This window comes from Natator depressus, chromosome 13, assembly GCF_965152275.1.
Source record: "Natator depressus isolate rNatDep1 chromosome 13, rNatDep2.hap1, whole genome shotgun sequence".
Classification (NCBI taxonomy): domain Eukaryota; kingdom Metazoa; phylum Chordata; order Testudines; family Cheloniidae; genus Natator; species Natator depressus.
Genome location: NC_134246.1, coordinates 4905257 through 4923328, shown reverse-complemented (window position 1 = coordinate 4923328; position 18072 = coordinate 4905257). Strand labels below are relative to the sequence as shown.

At 42.8% G+C, this 18072-nt stretch overlaps 1 protein-coding gene across 2 annotated transcripts in view; it reads right to left on the bottom strand.

Moving 5' to 3' along the window:
- The window catches only part of PRPF6 (pre-mRNA processing factor 6), a 35077-nt gene continuing 17005 nt past the window's right edge, over positions 1 to 18072 (bottom strand). The window contains exons 13-22 of one of the 2 annotated variants that reach the window (XR_012641686.1): positions 17512 to 17633; positions 16116 to 16254; positions 14935 to 15054; positions 13418 to 13594; positions 12066 to 12199; positions 11329 to 11420; positions 7099 to 7213; positions 4742 to 4868; positions 741 to 2928; positions 1 to 672 (exon numbers count right to left, since the gene is read on the bottom strand). Coding sequence is in view for 1 of the 2 variants with exons in the window: in XM_074969373.1 (XP_074825474.1) it covers positions 2776 to 2928; positions 4742 to 4868; positions 7099 to 7213; positions 11329 to 11420; positions 12066 to 12199; positions 13418 to 13594; positions 14935 to 15054; positions 16116 to 16254; positions 17512 to 17633 (1179 nt within the window). In the remaining variant the exon portion in view is untranslated. Of the gene's footprint in view, positions 2929 to 4741; positions 4869 to 7098; positions 7214 to 11328; positions 11421 to 12065; positions 12200 to 13417; positions 13595 to 14934; positions 15055 to 16115; positions 16255 to 17511; positions 17634 to 18072 lie in introns of both variants that reach the window. The other variant, XM_074969373.1, reaches the window with a different exon arrangement.

Below are 18072 nucleotides of genomic sequence, written 5' to 3'. Positions count from 1 at the left end.
GTACATTTACCCTGAACGGTGAATTTTTGCATTAGTATGTTGCTACATTTTATGCTCTTTAAATTAGGGAAAGTTCACTCCAATCTCACACAAAGCCTTAACGAATGGACTTTGTGTTGGGAACAAAGCAAGGGTAGGGGAGGATGGAATTCAGCCCTCAACCAATGGGCAGGGATGCACTGTGGAGGTCAGAGTCCCAACCCTACAACCGTATTTGGGAGTTTCCCAGACATTGGAGCCAACAGCCCTTCCCCAGCCCATTCCAAAGCAGAGTGTAAAAACCTCACTGTGTTCCCTCCAACACAGCCTCACTGCAGGACTTAAGTGCCATATAGGGCTTCACAGGTCCTCGGTACCTGGGTGACCGTGAAGCCCAAGCTTGCTGCCCTGATTACTATTGTATGTAGATTGTCTAGCACATTTCCAGTACTATGGCACTTTCCAACCAAGAGGAACAGTCCCCTCCCCTTATCACCTAAGATCTTACCACCTAAAGAGACAAAGGACAGATGAAAAGACAGGGAAGGGATACCACCAATAAGCAGAGGGGTCAGGATAGGCCCCACAGGTACTCAATATGTAAATGCCATTTGTTAATATATGCAGTAGCCATATTGGTCCCAGGATATTAGAGAGACAAGGTGGTCGAGGTAGTATCTTTTATTGGACCAACTTCTATTGCTTTAAGCTTGTCTCTCTCACCAACAGAAGTTGGTCCAATAAAGTATTACCTCTCCCACCTAGTCTAATTTGTTAAAAAAAATTTTCAAGCTGACCCCCTGCAGAACATTAGTTTGACCCAACTCTGGGAAATCCTACTTAAACTATCCCCTTATCTATACCCTCCCCATCCCAACCAACAAACGCTCCTGTCCTCTCTCAGTACGGTTAACCCAGACTCAGCCCCTGCATCCCCCATGCAGAGAACCTTCACTCTCCCTCTGCATCAGTCCCCATTCTCCAGCGACGGAAGGAAAGTCACTGTTGGTGTTGGAGAATCTCTTGGGATACTGGAGGTCTTCCCTCTCCATGCTGCTTGCCCTAACAGCTGCAGGCCTGAGCCTTTGAAAGCTTACAAGCCCACAGCACACCAATGCGGTATACTTTTCTTAATGAAGGTGCAATTGCACATGTTCTCACCAGATACCTGAGAGAGAACACATGGGTTTCATTTCGCATTTATAAATCTGGAAGAAAAACTTTCATCAAGAGTGGCCACTTCTTAAACAATGTGGCACTTAAAGCAAAAGAACATGAGAAAGCTTGGCAGACAGATACATTCCTCACATGGGCACCGTTGTAAGGAGTAGCTGGCCTTTTATAGGATACCCACCCACTAGTCAGATCCAACCACCCTGCATTTAGTCTTTGACACGCAACAGTCACTGCAATGGAGGAAATGGTGGTCAAATAGAATTCAAAGCGAAACACAAGACAGTTGTATTTTATAGCATCCCATTACATCTGTACAGTTTTCCAGGCAAGTGGTTTTCTTCAAGCAACATTCTATGATGATACATACTTAAAAAAAAAATCACTATATCCTAATATACAAATGCTATTAAATGAAGTTGGAGACATTTGTATCTTTCAGTTGGTGAAGAAAATAGACACAATCTCTCTGGAGGACATTTCTTTTCACTCAAAGGAGGATCAAGAGAACGAAAGTCACCCCTTTGGGTCAAAAAATGGCACTGCTCATAGGTTTAGAAAACCTTACTCATGAACATAAGACAACTTACAGGGGCTACAGACACAGAGATAATCTATGTGCTCCAAGATCATCCCAGCAACAGGCTAGTTTCTCCATTTGAGTTTGGAGAAGTTTTTCATATCCATCCATCCTGGAGGTCAGCTTCAGTTGCTAAAGCACATGGCTTCTTAATGGTTTTAAGAATAAGGATTTTTTCTTGAGAGAGCCTCAAGTTGTTTTAACACTACTGCTGTAGTATTACAGTGAAATTATTCTATTAAAATAATATGCGTACATTATACATTTAAAAATTAGAGAAAATATCACTAAAAATAGGTTCTGGTTACTGAATTTCACAAAATGCTCAATTATGAATAGTTTTCCACAAAAATCTGACCAGGATTCTACCCCAAAAGTTGAGGAGGCAGTTCCAGTCTAGCTTTGTCACACCAAACACACATTTTTTCCTTCCATTTCTGCCACCATGCCCTTCTTTCCACCCCAAAATTCCAGGCATGTCTTCCACCGATTATTGTTCTTTGGTTCCTCTATTTACTTTAAGCCTCAGTATGTTTAAATATCAAGGAGACAGCTTTGTTGACAATGAGTCATCATTAAATGGGCCAAACACCAAGAAACTGAAGGCCTGGTTGACAGGAAGAGAACTCGTGCCAGGGAAGACACCAGAGGAGTTGCAAGTCATCAGAAAGTGATCAAGTAATAATTAAGGTTTGAATTTACAGAATGGGTTCACACATCCGAATGAGAATGCCCATCAAACCTATGCAAAATTACTCAGCACCACCACCTGCCAGCAAATGTTCACAGAAGACACCATAACACAAATGCATCTGATTATGCCACGCCAACGACGTCAATGTGCAGTCTCAAGGGCTACCGCAGAAGTGGAAGGGACTGTCTCCTCATCTTAATATTTTTTTTGGAAAACCAGGGGTCCTCCTTTGTTCCACCAACTTCCTTTGTTTACTCTACGCAATTGTGTTGCTGGCAGGGTTGGAAACATGTATAGCAAAGGGGCCGTGTCCTCCAGGGGTGATTGACGCAGCTGAACACAGCATACTCTAGAAGGCATTTTTAATTTTGGCTGCCACAACGACTAGGATCTCTCCAATTTTCTTCTGCCAGTTCTCTATGTCCTTGGACACTTCACACCACAGCTCTCCATGGCGGGGCTCAGCATTCTCACAGCGCTTTTTCACCTCTTCCTGCTGCTCCTATGGAGGAAGGAAAACAACAGGCTGGGACTACCTTAATCCCCCAATTCTTTCCCCTAGCTGAGCAAGAAGGTCTTCAGATCCTACCATTCCTCCTAACGCACTGGTACATTGTGCTGGAAGTTAAGGGCCTATACAAACCATTAAAAAAAGAAAAAGCGGTGGAAATCAGGGTTAGGAATAACTGAAGGTTAAAGATTGGCAGCAATGGCAACTGTTCTGCTTTGCAAAGCGGCCCAATGGCTGCCAAACTATTTTTGGTTTTCCACTGTCTACCTTTCCCCACATTCTTTACATAGTTGCTCTTCACAGAATCTAAGATTTGTGGTGAGAGAACACACAAAAACGGATATTTTGCAGAGTTATGAATCTAATACGGTGCTCTATAGCCTAGTCTTAGTACATTCTAGGCTGCCAGACAATGAAACCGTTTCCCTATTCACAGTTCAGGCAGAATCAAAGCAATTGTGGTGGACGCTTTCCTTGTGTTGCCTAGACACATCACGCATATCGAGGGGGACTCATCTCCCTGAAGCTGAGAAGTCTCACATCAGCTCAGTACCACGTTTCTCATGACCATTACATAGGAACTGCCATACTGGATTAGAACAATGGTCCATCAGATCTGATATGCTACTTCCAACCGCAACCCATATAGATATTTCAGGGGATGGGATAAAAACCCTCATAAGGGGCAATTATCCAGCAACACCTATAGGGAAGCTTCTTACTAACCCCAAGCAGCTAGCGGATGGCTTACGCCTTGAAGAATGAAGGTTGATCTCATACATTTTTGTATCTGCTAATGTAACTGTGGATGGCCAAGACAGGCTGCCAACTGTGTCGCGTTCTTTGTGGTGGTGTTTTTTGTGATATTCACTCCTGGTGGACTGAGTGGAAATACTATCTTTGGAGGACCACACAGAAAAATTAGTGTGCGTGGGGTCAGTGCTCAACAATGCATATTTTACTGCAGCTATTATTGGGGTAGCAGTTTCTAATTTTTAAAATCTACATTCTTTTTCCATGCTGTGATATCTAGTGAAATTGGTAAAGGAACACCAGAGCGCGCATGTAGAGAGAAGTGCATATTTGGCCTAAACGTACAAGAGCTGTGGCATTGCTAACTGATCGTGAAGAATCCCCCATCCTCTGCTTCAAAAGCAGAAACTACACACTTCAGTTTAAGAGTAGATGTGCAATGGCAGTGAGCATTCAAGATGGCATTTGGCTTGACAATTACCATTTCCTGCAGAACCACACAGAGAACACAGATGGGGTACACTAGACTTACAGTTGCTCTGATCTATAATCAAACACTAGGCTTGCACACAATTGTTTCCCAGCCACATAAAGCTGTCTGTAAAGGTACATAACCTTTTTTGTTTAGAGCTTTGAGATAGCTGTTCTGGATTCATAAAATGATTAAGTCGTTTGTAGGTTTACATTTTTCTTTTGTAAAGGCAGTCAGTTGGCAATTTCTGAAGGTGAAATCTAAAAAGTAATTCCATCTATTAACAATGCTGGTTTTAAAAACCATCGTGTTTTAAGTCACACTGCTCATAATTGTCTAGTTAGCAAAAGCAGTCTCAGCCTCTCACTCCTCAGGCCAAGTGTAATGCAGAGCAACGCACTCTCTGCTAGGAACAGGGTGCCCTTAACGGCTGAGCAGTAATTCCTGTTGCTGATTAATCTGTAGTGACGATGGGCTGCAAAAACAGTCCTGTTAGCCAGCGGAAGATGGGATGGGCACGCCACACCACTCCCCAGGAGGTCACGGCTTCTATCTAGAGAGAGAGACACACTCTCTTACCTCAGTGCCATGCTGGAGCTCGAATTTGTAAAAGAAAGCCCAGGCATCCCCCAGGTCTGAATCTATCTTCACTGTCCGATGGAACCATTCTCGGGCCTTGGTTATTTTACGCTCGCTCCAGAACAACCTGTTGTGGGAAGGAAAGGGAGAAAAGCAGAAGTGGGCAGTTGGCAGGTCACTCTCTACTTGCAGAGACAACTGGTCATCTGACACGGTTTAAAAAGTTCAGCTCTTGGCTCTCCCAGAACAAAGGGGGCAGCTATGCAAAAGAGATCCTTCTGCTTGGGAAGATGGAAGAGGGACTACAGAGGTGAAATGGAACACCCACTGTTTCCTTGCTGATTGGTGAGTCTAAGGGTAAATTAGCCCCCAACCGAAAAAGGAAGCAGGTGGGAGAGTCAGATGTTCTGAAGAAAGAATATTACTTTCTTGAAACCCAGACAGAATCTTCCTCCCTCATTTGCTTATTGTCAGTCAATCATGCTGCACCAAAGTCAGAAAATGACAGGATTAGGCAGGCAATCTTATCTCCCACCCCCACGTTCTTAATGTTTTGAGATGATCTTGTAGCTATCTAACAAGCTATGTACAATCTTTAGATATTTGGAGCTTATTTAAGTCCTGTACCTACAGAAGTGTGTCCAGATTTACGAAGGCCAAGCTCTGAAGCAGAACCCATCGTACCGTGCATGTATATAGTGAAATACTAAAATCTACTGAAACAGATGTACACTGAAAATCTATTTCAATGCAAAAGGGTAGGAGTGGGATTTAGATGTTTAAACCCAACTTTTGCACTCACATTGCCTGTCACCATTTCTAAAATTTTCTCATGAATTTCAAAACTTCTCCCCCCAAGAACTACTCAACTGTGTCAATATTTTATGGGTTTGGTTTCTGTACATCAAATAGAGTTCAATTAAAACTAGCGAGGTCTTTATGAATAGGAGACTGTGTGATTGGCTAAGCTGCTAAGTTGTATAATTTTATGGTTTGATAACATGATTGATTTTTAAGCCTTATGATACTCTTGATTGTTCGGTGTTAGATAAACTGTGATTTAAAGAGCATGAACACTGATAGGAAACAGACAAAACACCTGCAAAGTAACAATTTGCAGTAACTTATTTACTTTTAACAAAAGCTCTTCACAATCATGTTACAGCCCTAGGTATCAGAGATACATACATAAGACTCATTATGGGAGGTGGAAGCAAGTTGTGCTGGGTTTAGTTTAGCTACTAAATAGTCTGAGGCTGTACCAGAAAGGGCCTGGAACCAGTTTCCCTAAAGCGAAAGTTAAAATTCTTCTCCTTTGCCGACAAATCTGAACAAGTCAGCTGTCATTGTCTGGCAGACCCCAGTGCCACAGTAACTGGAGTGAATCCTGTATGATTTGCTTTGGCTTACAAGAAAAGTTGTGAAAGAGTTGGGCACTGTTTTACACACTTCCTCTATTAAACTCTTCTGGTATTTACAAAAGAAAAAACAGCTGGTTTCAATCACAATTGCATTAAAATCAGCCCTGCACTTGAATGGAGGCCCTTAACATAAAAGAACAGGAAAAAAGCCATGAAGCACAGTGGATTAAAGTACTAGCCCTTCAACATTCGATAACTCAAAATTTGGTCTAGGCAACAAGAGAAAAATGATATTTTAGTCTTGTTTCAATTCCTAAATGGACATTTGCCTGCTTCACAGAAACAAATTCAGTACAATTGGCAGCTTATACTCAGGAAATGCCCAAAATGAAACAGCATGGGATGACGGAAGCAGAGCTGGAAAAGCAGAATACAGCAGGTCAAGATTATGGGCCACTGGCAGAATTTGGGGACTAAGAGGGCAGGCGGGGAAGAGATGGAGTTTAAATAACCTGTCCACATTAAACTGGCACAGTGCCAGCACAAACAGCCCATGCTTCCATGGGCATGAACAACATATCCTAAAAAGTAAAAGCAATGACAGCTTGTCTTCAAGTCTTTGTCAAAGTTATGTACCAAGGTATCTCCTGCTAGTGATGTTTTCAGTGTACATAAACCTAACACTAGAACAGATCTCAGCATGAATCCACTGTGTTCCCCACTGCACTCCTACACTTCCTAGCTGTCATTAGTACTCTGAGAAAAGGCAGACAGCTTGTGTTCAACCAAGCGAAAGAAGCTGATTTGCACTGATGCTCAGAGGCAGCTATACAGATGCATCAGTTGCTCCTGGATTTGAGGCATATCAATACTGTATTGAAGCAAGACCACGTGATACCGATCTGCAGCAGTGTTTTTGTTGTGTATGTGACCTCAACTTGTGTCCAGAGACAAAATGTCTATTTTTACTTAATTAAAATAGGAATAGCTACTCACTTGGCTACAGCCAACAGGACGTGAGGGTCGTGCTCACACTTCTTCAGGGCATCCACACTTTTGGTCTTTCGCTGTGGTCTTGCCTCAAGGAAAATTGCTTCTGACCACAGGATTCCTAAAAACCAAATAGGAAGATTCCAATTTTTGTTAAATCAGAGATTAAAAGGCCACATTACCAAGAATAACGAGTATGATAGATGCTTAAATCCAGAATGGAGTGTCTTTACTGTCTCAGACTTTCAGGCCAGAAGGGACCATCATGATGATCTAGTCTGACCTCCCGCATATGGCAGGCCACAGAACCTCACCCACCCACTCCTGTAGTAGGCCCATAACTTCTGGCTGAGTTACTGAAGTCCTCAAATCTTGATTTAAAGACTTCAAGATACAGAGAATCCACCACTTACTCTAGTTCAAAACAGCCAATGACCCATGCGCCTCACTCTGAAGAGGAAGGCAAACTCCCTCAGGGTCTCTGCTAATCTGACCTGGGGAAAAATTATTTCCCAACCCACATATGGCAATCAATGAAACACTGAGCATGTGGGCAAGAACCACCTGCCAGACACCTGGGAAAGAATTCTTTTAACTCGGAGCCCTCCCCCTCTAGTGTCCCATCTCTGGCCAGTGGAGATATTTGCTAATAGCAGTCAGGGATGGGCCATAGGCCATTGTAGGCAATCACACCATCCCCTCCATAAATTTAGCAAGCTCAGTCTTAAAATAAGTTAGTTTTTTTACCCCCACTACTCCCCTTGGAAGACTATTCCAAAACTTCACTCTTCTGATGGTTAGAAACCTTCATCTAATTTCAAGCCTAAACTTATTGATGGCCAGTTTATATTCATTTGTTCTAGTGCCAACGTTGTCCCTTAACTTAAATAATTCCTCTCCTTTCCTGGTGTTTATCCCTCTGATGTATTTATAGAGATCAATCATATCTCCCCCTCTACTTCGTTTTGTTAGGCTAAACAAGCCAAGCTCCTTAAGTCTCCTCTTGTAAGATAGGTTATCCATTCCTCTGATCATTTTAGTAGCCCTTCTCTGCACCTGTTCCAGTTTGAATTTGTCTTTCTTAAAGACAGGAGACCAGAACTGCACACAGTATTCCAGATGAGATCTCACCAGTGCCTTGTATAATGGTAACAACACTTCCCCATCTCTCCTAGAAATACCTTGCCGGATGCATCCTAGGATTGCATTAGCCTCTTTCACAGCCGCATCATATTGGTGCTTCATAGTCATCCTGTGATGAACCAACCTAATGCTCAAATAGCTATTACCAAAACTCACTAACTTTGTACTGAATGTTTCTTTATTTTGTGCTCTGCAGTATCAGCTGCTATTACCTGAGTACTGAGACTCCAGCTTTGAAGAGTTTCTACAATACACACTCTTAGCTTTCCATTTTTTTTGGTACTTCATACACTAGGTATGTGCCGGCCCCAAAGACTTTCAGCTGAGACCACCATGGGAACAGTGCAATATAGAACTATCCTCAAACCTCTTCTGGAGACCCTGCATCATGCAACACACATGACTGGTGTTATGCGGTGGCCATCGGCCATTTATGAATGCATCTGTAAGCAATGTTTGAACACGGTTATCCCACAAGTGCAGGTAAATGTTTTAATTGTACAGACAAATCACACGCATTTGCCTACATACTAATTCAGTTAATACATGAGTGCCAAAAGGTGGGATACACTCATCAGCTTTCCAGTGGTTAGCATGAAGGGATAAACGGTCTGGTGAAACTTTCCACAGCTCTCTTCATGCACCCAGTATATTTCCCAACAACACTGCCAACAAATTATTAGAAGCAAAGCTAAAATGCCTTGAAAATATATACATTTCTAGTAGTCTGCTATGAAGGGGGCACTTAGTATGAAAATAATAGACCACACAAGGTCATTATTGGCAGATTGGCAGTAGCTAAACTTGAGCCTGGTCTACACTACAAAGTTTTGCCAGCAGAGTTGTTGGCTAGGAGTCCGGGGGAGGGTGGAAATCACACCCCATAGCCAACACAGTTATGCCACCAAAACCCTGGTGTAGATGCAACGATGCTGACAGAAGAATGAGCTGGAGCAGCTATGCCTGCAGAAGAAGAACTTCTGCCAGCTTATACTGCATCTGCCCTAGAGAGCTCTGCATCTGCACTACAGAGACAAGCCCATAGTGAACAACCCGGACCAAAAAGGTAACCAAATCTCTCAAATAGGCAGGAGTGAAATTGTTGAGGGTATGTAATTTTAATTGTACGGGACACACTACATCTATCTCTTCAAAGCGAATATGACAGGTAATTACCCTCAGGAGGAAACACATTAAGAAGCTATAAAACATACCACCTGGAAGTAGTTGGAAGAGTTTGATGAAGAACGCTGAAGTCCTCCCAATGATCCTTACTGTACACTTCTGCCAAACAGGCCAGTCACAGGAGGCCCAGAAAAACTGCTCTAAATGCCCACAGAAGTTTAAGGTTACACATCCCCAGAGAATTTTTCTTTCATTGCCAAAAGCTGAAAAGGAAATCTGCTCAAAGGAGCATGAAATCTTCTGGTTCACATGTCAGCCAGCCACACTTGTGGAACACTCTCGATCTGTGAAAATCTTTAGAAGTCTTACATCTGTCAGGATTCCATCAGGTGGTTCAGAGCAGTAGCTTCCTGTAAGTGGTAGCCATGTATGCACCATAGGTAAGGATACGATTCTGTCACGGATATTTTTAGTAAAAGTCAGGGACAGGTCACGGGCAACAAACAAAAATTCATGGAAGCACTGACCTGTCCCTGACTTTTACTCAAAACATCCCTGACGAAATGGGGAGGGAGGAGGGTCCAGCACTCTGCCCCCCAGCCTGGGAGCTGCAGGGCTGTTGGGGGTTGGGGGGAGGGTTCAAGCGGTGGCAGTTGGGGAGCTGGGGGGGGGGGGCCGTCAGCAGTAGTGGCCAGGGAGCTTTGGGGTCCCCGTGGTGGCTGGGAGCTGCGGGGGGACCCACCGCCATCCACAGACGCTCGGCTGCTGAGGCAGTCCCCTGCTGCTTGCAGCGATTGGTCAACTGCAGGGCCCCCAATGTCACGGAGACTCTGGAAGTCATGGATTCTGTGTCTTCCACGACCGCTGTGACATAATCGTAGCCTTAACCATGGGGGGTGTGTGTACACGTACACGTACACGTTCTCTCTCTCTCTCCCTCCCTCCCTCCTGATTTCACTGATCGTTTAGAGCAAGAATTTTCCCTTTGTCTCTTTCAGGGCTTCCCTTTACTTGCAGGGTATATTTGTACCAGTGTAGAAAAGTCCATGACCTGACCATGTGTTTTATGACTATTGTGGTATTCCACAACAGGGGGAAAAAAAATATCCTTAAAATAAAAAGCTTTTCTTTCTCAAGATTATTTACCTATGTAGTTGCTACAGGGCTGTTATACAATTGTGACTAGGAAGAGAACTCAGCAATCATGAATGGCAGGGAAGGAGGTTCAGGACGAAATACTTCTATGTGGTTCATGCTACAAAAATGTTCAGAAACTCTTGACCTAGTGGGAGGATGGGAGTCAGAACACTTGCATTCTAGTCCTGGCTCCAACATCGATCTGCTGTGTTATCCTTAGCAAGTGCACACAATTAGTTTTCCCCATCTATAAAATGGGGATAGTATTTATCTATCCCATGGAAGTGTTGTGAAGGTGCCGACAAGCTACGATATAAGGAATTCTTATGAGTGCACATCTCGTAATGGAAGATGCAAAGAAATCTCATAATTTTTCCACTAAATCATACCCTGCTGAACAGTTCTACTGCACAAATGATCTCTGTTAACCCAGCGTGCTTTCATTCAATCCCAGAACTCATCACCTCTTTTAAACAGGAGCCATCAGTTTAGTTCTCAGAGGAAAACAAAGTTACCCATGTCCAAGATACTCTCTCAGGAAACCAAGAACCATAAACTGGACACAGGCCTGATATCACAATCCAAGCAACACTGCAGAAAAACTGAACCACCTGTGAACAATCCATGCCCTTTTCTTCAGGCAAGAGTCAAGACCTCTAACAGATCTGCAACACTTCTTCTGAAGAAGGAAATTACCACCTCCTACAGCATATCATAATCTGACCGGTACATAAGACGACATGGCTAGTAGAAACATCTTAGAGAGATGAGGAACCCTCTTATCCACCAAGCAAAAATAACTGCATTTCAGAAAAATCAGCTCCTCCTTACCCGAGTTGGGACATTCCTGCAATGCCTTGGCCATCAGCGTATTAGCAATGTTCTTTAGTCCAGCTCTGTATTCTAATCGCACGGACTCTAACCTGGTGTGGAAAAGATACCATTGTCAACATCTCAATTCAGTATCTAAGAAAGCAGGAGCCCACCAGTGAGACATTTCATTTGAAGGACATGGGACTTGTTAAGAACACATCTACCAGTGCTCTCTCCACAGCTCCCAGGAGACTAATTTTGCTCACTCTCATAAGCTCATTGGGCTAAATGTGTTCAGCAGGAAATCATGGAAGAATCAATGGCTATTATAATTTTTCCATCCCCTGGGTTAAGAGACAATTGTGACCTTTATTTTGTAACTGTCATCTTAGATAAAAGCATTTAGAGGAGACTGAATTAACATGGAAAAGGAAAGACCTGGTTTCAGAACGTTAGTTTAAATTAATCTACAGTTTCCATTAAAACAGCTGGCAACCAACTGCATTCCCCAAACAAGTAACATGATGGCAGCTGTGTCCTAGAAGAGCCCCCCAGAGGACTGCAGGTATTCAGAAGGGAATTGTTGTCCCCAAAGCAAAAGAGTGAAATACCCAGGATTTCCTTCTGGCTATATGCGATAATAGAGAATCCATGCTTGGATGGCAGGAAGTTGGGGAAGGGTGAAAGGTGGTCAGCATAAAAAATACATTGCCCTTATTGTTCATGTGTACTCAGTTCAGCTCTACACTACTCACCAGAGGTCTGGATTCTTTGGATTCTTCAAGCGAGACTTCTCCAAGATGGCTCTTGCTCTGGTCAGTTGCCCAACTTTCTCCTCCAGCCTGGACAGCAAGAGCCACAGGGGCGTGGAATGGGGGCACTTCTTCAACTGTTTAAAAGAAAGCAAACAAACCATGGTTTGGGGCAACAGGGAGAGATGACAATGGGGAGTTTATAGAATTGACTACATTTTATGCCAAAGCTGCAGAGCAACTTCCAGAGAAGTGAATCCCCAGTGAAACTCTGTGACGTATGGGGAGAAGGGGGAAATGGGAGTCACTGGTGTCACCTGATATTTTTCACACCCTTTCTGGTGAGTTTTATGATAGGAATCCCTGTGAAAAATAATTTTTTGTGTTGTCTCTTGAAGTTCCAGGGGAAAAAAAGGGCAATGCATTGTATATTACTGAGCTGCCTCAGTGTTATGAGGAAACACACCTTGACTAATGGGTGTATTTAAAATCTGTGCCGCCTTGAGAGGGAACATAAAGTGCTGCATCAGCAGAGGAGAACATGGTATCCAAATTTAGGTTTCCTTTGACTTTAAGGGACTTTAGGCCACTTTTAGCCTCCAATTACTAACACGTCTCCAAGTCAGTTTCATGGCTAATTTTAAGAGCATTCACTCTTATTCCACATCACTCCCAAGACGTGCCCCAAATATATTTGGGGTATATGGCAGCATGCACCTTTTTGGTGGCTAATGAATCTCTTTGGACTACATAAGCTCTCTCCTTGCACTTTGTTCCTCATAAAACCTACCAATGGGTACTTTTTTTGCTTTGGTAGCCATTAGAATATTAAATAGAAAAAGTAAATATTTTAAAGGGGAGCTTGAATTCCCCCTCCCCTCAATCAAGAACAAGCATATGGCCAGCTTCCTCTTAACATTGTCAATACAACTGAAAGAATAGGTAACTCGGTTATAGCATAACCATAGTCAATCTACTTGGATGTGTGGTTTGATGTTTATACTACAGAGCATGAATGTGTGGCGAAGAAGAGAATAGCCTCTCATTTTACACAGACAAATCTGAATGCACCAAATACATGTAACTTGGAAGGATCTTGGAATGAATATTACTCTAGTGGAGGACAAATTCTATCCAGAGACTCTGGTTTAGATGTTCATACTTTGCTCAACCTCTTCACCTAGCTATTCCTATGTGATCATTCTACCCTTTTAGCAAGATGTCAGCATCCAGCCTACCAGTTTGCCAGGGACAGATTCCTACAAGTTATGGCTTTTGCTTTGAGGAAGACAGTCAATACACAATTTCCTCATACTGGAGGCATGAAGCAGAGATGGAATCATATCCATTCTTACCCCTTGATTATAGGCTTCCCGAGCTTTTTCTATTAGCTCGTCTTGCTCCTCGATCTGCCCTTTCATCATCCACAGCTTGGGGAAGTCTTCATAGTGCTTAAGGGCTTCCTCACAGAGCTCCTGGGCAGCAGCAATGTTCCCAAGCACCCATTCCAATTTCACTGATTTCATAAAGACCTAACACCAGACAAGAAGGTGCTTTATCATTAGCAGTTATTGATCCAGTAACATATCAATGCAGTGGATTCCTTGTTCCACAAACATACAGCTATTACATTAGCAGACTAGGAACAGACTTCTGAAAACAGGAAAATTAAAGCTAAAAAAATTCTGGAAGTCAGCAACAGCTAGAGATCAACACAAAAGTTATCCAGGAGCTGGAACAACATGATCAAACTTAACCTTTGCCCCAACTATAAGCAGAGTGCATATAAGTGATATTAAAGAAGTATTCCAGACACAAATATTTAGGCAGTAGAAGAGCATATGAACATGAGTTTGCTCACCGGCTTTCCTACCACACCTCACTTTCCTTTACCAGGTCTCTACCACAGTTGTAAATGTGGCTCCCAGGACCTCTTTCCCTCCTTCCCCACACTCCAAAGCTCTGAACTAGAAGGCTAAGGACTGCCACATACTGCTTGCAATTCTTCGCTTTACCATTTAGAAGGGCCATTGTTGAGAGGTAATGTGCTTCTTGCTGGTCCAGATTGTGAAAGACTAAAACCAAAAATCAAATACAGACTGCAAGACATTTAGATACTATTAGCTTCCCACATCTTTGAACACCCCCAATAGCCCATGCAAGGAGCAACAGCATCGAATCTGACATACGAAAGTTTCACAACCCTGACTGCCAGGTAGAGAGGAATATTGAAAAGATCAAGGATGAGGGGTAAATTTTTTAAATTAAATTTTGCTTTATTTTCCCTATTACAAAGACTCAATCTATTTTGTTTGAGGGGTGGGGTGGGAGGCTGTTTTAAAATGGCCCAGTTGAAAATTGGCAAAATAACTTCTGCCTACACATAATATTGCTAGCTACATCCTACAGATTGACAACCAGTGTAGTTTTATATCACAAACCAGAAGAGTCTGGCCTTTTAGATAACATGCCTGTACTAGGAACTCAAAAAAATATGCATTAGAAAGTCTTCCCTACAAATAGGATAGTTTCATTTTTAAACGTGAGAAATGAAATGCAAGACATGCTTTATGTAACATGTCTATTACATAAACTGTCCGTTGTAACTGGGAATTTCTTGACCTTTGCCATCTGTGTAACATTCTAAAGTTTTATTTGATCGTAGTCTTTTTTCTCCATAATACGTTTACTTCATGTTGCAATGCGCTGGGGAAGCACTTTAACAAATCACTCATGTCCCTGCAAAGCACAAATAGCAGGATGCCATCTGCCAAGTCTCTGGGGCCAGGAAAGTGAAGGAACTTCCTCTTCTTCCCGCCCCTCTCCCCCACATCAGAAGAAGACTGTCGTTCCACCCATCACATGTTCTTACTCTGGCTGTGGGGGCACTGCTACGCGCTTTTGCCAGTAATCTCCTCGCTCTTTCATATTCGTTGTTTTCAGACTCCAGCTTCACAGCAGCCAGCCAGATCTCTTCACTGTTGGGGTTGGCCTACGAGAACAGAGTGAAATATATACTCTGATTCATCAGAAGATTTAATCCTTTGTTTGGTTCAGATTAAAACTGTAATCAGGCCCTTGTCAATCTGCACCAGAATTCTTTCAGCTCAAGCTCTTCCCAATCATCTATGGCCTTTTAAGGTTACGAAAAGTTCTCCCAAACAGACCCACAATCCAAGGATCTACGCCAGTTTAGGAATTGGACATTTAATTTCTACACTGCACAGAAGAGTTGGTCCTTGAACCTTCTTCTGAACCATCAATTACAGTGAAAAGATTATAACGCTGACGCAGGGACTTTTTTTATTACCCCTGAACACAGTGCCTGGCAAAATGAACCCTTGATCCCTGACTGGGGTCTGTAAGTACTCCTGCAATACAAATAACTTCAGGGCATCAATGTTGGGAAAGGTTCAGAGCTCTAAGAACAATTAAAAATTCCAAGAACCTAGCTGTGGAATCAAAAATCAGTCACCTCCAGTAAGAACAAGTCTCTGCTGTCATTCAGTTTTACTACCACTCTGCTCTGGAGGCCCCACTCTCCTCAGCATCAGCACTATGGAGCTCCTCACTCCTTTCAGTGTCTAGAAGATAACTTCCTTCATTATGCAGTAGGCTGATTATACTGGTCCAGGCTACAGACAATTACAGGGGGCAAATAGGAGGGCACTGCACTATCTGTGGGTGTGATCCTGGTTCTGGAACGCAAACCTGTACATTTCAATGAATGGAGGAAGTAGACTAATTCATCCAGAGGAACCTGCTGATAGTGGGGAGACTGCTAATCAGAGAAACTGGGCTGGGAGTGGCAATTTTGAAAGGGCTGCAGTCTATAGGGTTGCTTCCAGCCTGCTTCTCTTTTCTATCTGGGAAATACAGAAACAAAAAGGAATGTGAGTTTTGCCATTTTGAAAGGCTAACTTTGCTGCTGTGGGAGCTCAGAGCCCTCTCTGGAAAGGACCTACTCACTTGCTTTGCTCTGTCCCACCCTGGCAGTAATTAATTTATGCATCTGCCAAGTGCTCAAGTCTGTTAAATGAAGGCTACACCCACCTGGAAAGCCAGGGCCAAAATGCTTCTGGCTGCAGGCACATCTCCAGCCAGCCACTTTGATTTGGCTCCCATGAGCCACAGCACTTCTGCTTTAGGACAGTGAGCCACCGCTCTCTGCAAGAGAGCCTCCAGCGATTCCCTGAAACGAGAAAATGTGAGCTACGATAACTCGAAGGCACAGCTATAAAGCTGAAGTGCCAGACCCTACTTCAATTATTACTCGATGTTATAAATAGTTATTGTTGCAAAGTCCAATGCTGTAAACTCTGATAAATGATGTCATAAGGAGAAGGGGATGGGTTCTTTTTCCATGAAGTTTCTAAAATCAACTTCCGAAAAGGGCTCGACAAAAAGTAAATCGTTCTTAAGACACCATCATTTGAAGCAAGGGTTTATGGAGAGACCTCATATACAGCTTGTGTGTCTTGGAAAGTGCTGTTCAGCCCAACAGTAAACCGTACTACATATGGGGGCAACTGAGGAAGAAGTCTTTTCCAGCAGTATCAGCTGAAGTAGCCTGGATCACACTGATAAGAGGTTATGTTTTCAGTAGAGTAAAAGTTTATATTACAAGTGAAATGTGGGGGTAAAAGTCAGTCACCACCAGGAAACTTGAAAGGCAATTGACAGCAGTGGAGGAAAAAACAAACAAATGTGTTGAGAAAGCACTCAAACATTACAAGTTAAGTCTCAGATCCCGCAATCAGTTACATCTGAGTAGTCTCATTGGCTTTAATGGGATTACTTGCGAGTGTGTATGTGTTTGTAGGATTGTGGCCATAGGCCCTTACAAGTTTAGCCCCTCTTCCAAGCTTTCTAAGGAGAAAATATTAGATGCATGTGACACAGCACAAGCTTTACACTATCTGCAGTGGCTTTTCTTTTCTTTTTAAATTTAAGTTCAAGAGTGATCTTAATCAGAACAGTTATCTGATACAAATTAGCAAAATTTGTAATTAAAACCTGACTGAGGGCCTCCCTGCACATACACTGGCTCACTGACCACCCAGTGTACCTGGAGAAGTTTAAATGAAACACATGCTAGATTTCTAAGTGACTTACCATCCTACATTCCCACCATTTCTCAGATGTCCCATTCCCAAGCAGTTTAACACCACGTCCATATCATTCCCACATACCAGGTAGCCCCAATCACCAAGAGGATTTTTAATGACTTCACACCAGTATTAGGTGCTGTCTACCACCATAAGAAATTAAACTCATCTCTGCATACAATTCCAATGGGTTTTCATCAGCTCAGAGACTTTCTAAATCCTGTTATTCAATAGTTTGTGGTCAATTTATTAGCTTCTTTGCCTACAATAACCCCAACCCACACACTTTAGAACTGTAAGAACACCCTTTTGTTAGCGTGAGAAACATGCAGCATACGTACCTGGTTCCATGGTTCTTTTCAAAGTAGGCTGCTCGCAACCAAACACTTTTCTTGCTTGGGAAAACTTGTAAGGCATAAGCATAAATCGCCCGAGCACACTCTAGGGCATTGTGAGCAACACACTAGAGAAAAACGAAGGGAGGGGAGTAAAACAAAAGAGAGTCAGTAGAGGGCCTAGAGATATAAAGTGCAGGATAGAATGACGAACATATCAATGGTGACACAGAGCTCAAGGTTTTACAAGAATTCCGGTGACTGGTATTTACCAAGTCCATATATTAGCAACAGGACAAACATCTGAACAACAATCACTTAGTGGAAATTAAATATATACTGGATTCGGAATAATGTTTTATTCTAAATAAGGTGCAATGGTGGGATTCTCACAAGCACCTAGGAGTCTCAGGAACATGAATGCCATTGATTTTCAATTGGGCTTGTGCTCTTAAATCACTTAGGTGATTTTTAAAATCCAATGTTTTTAAAATTGGTCCTATATGCTTGCATATGCATTGCTTACCTACAGAACTCACTGGTGAGCATGATTACATGTGCACACAT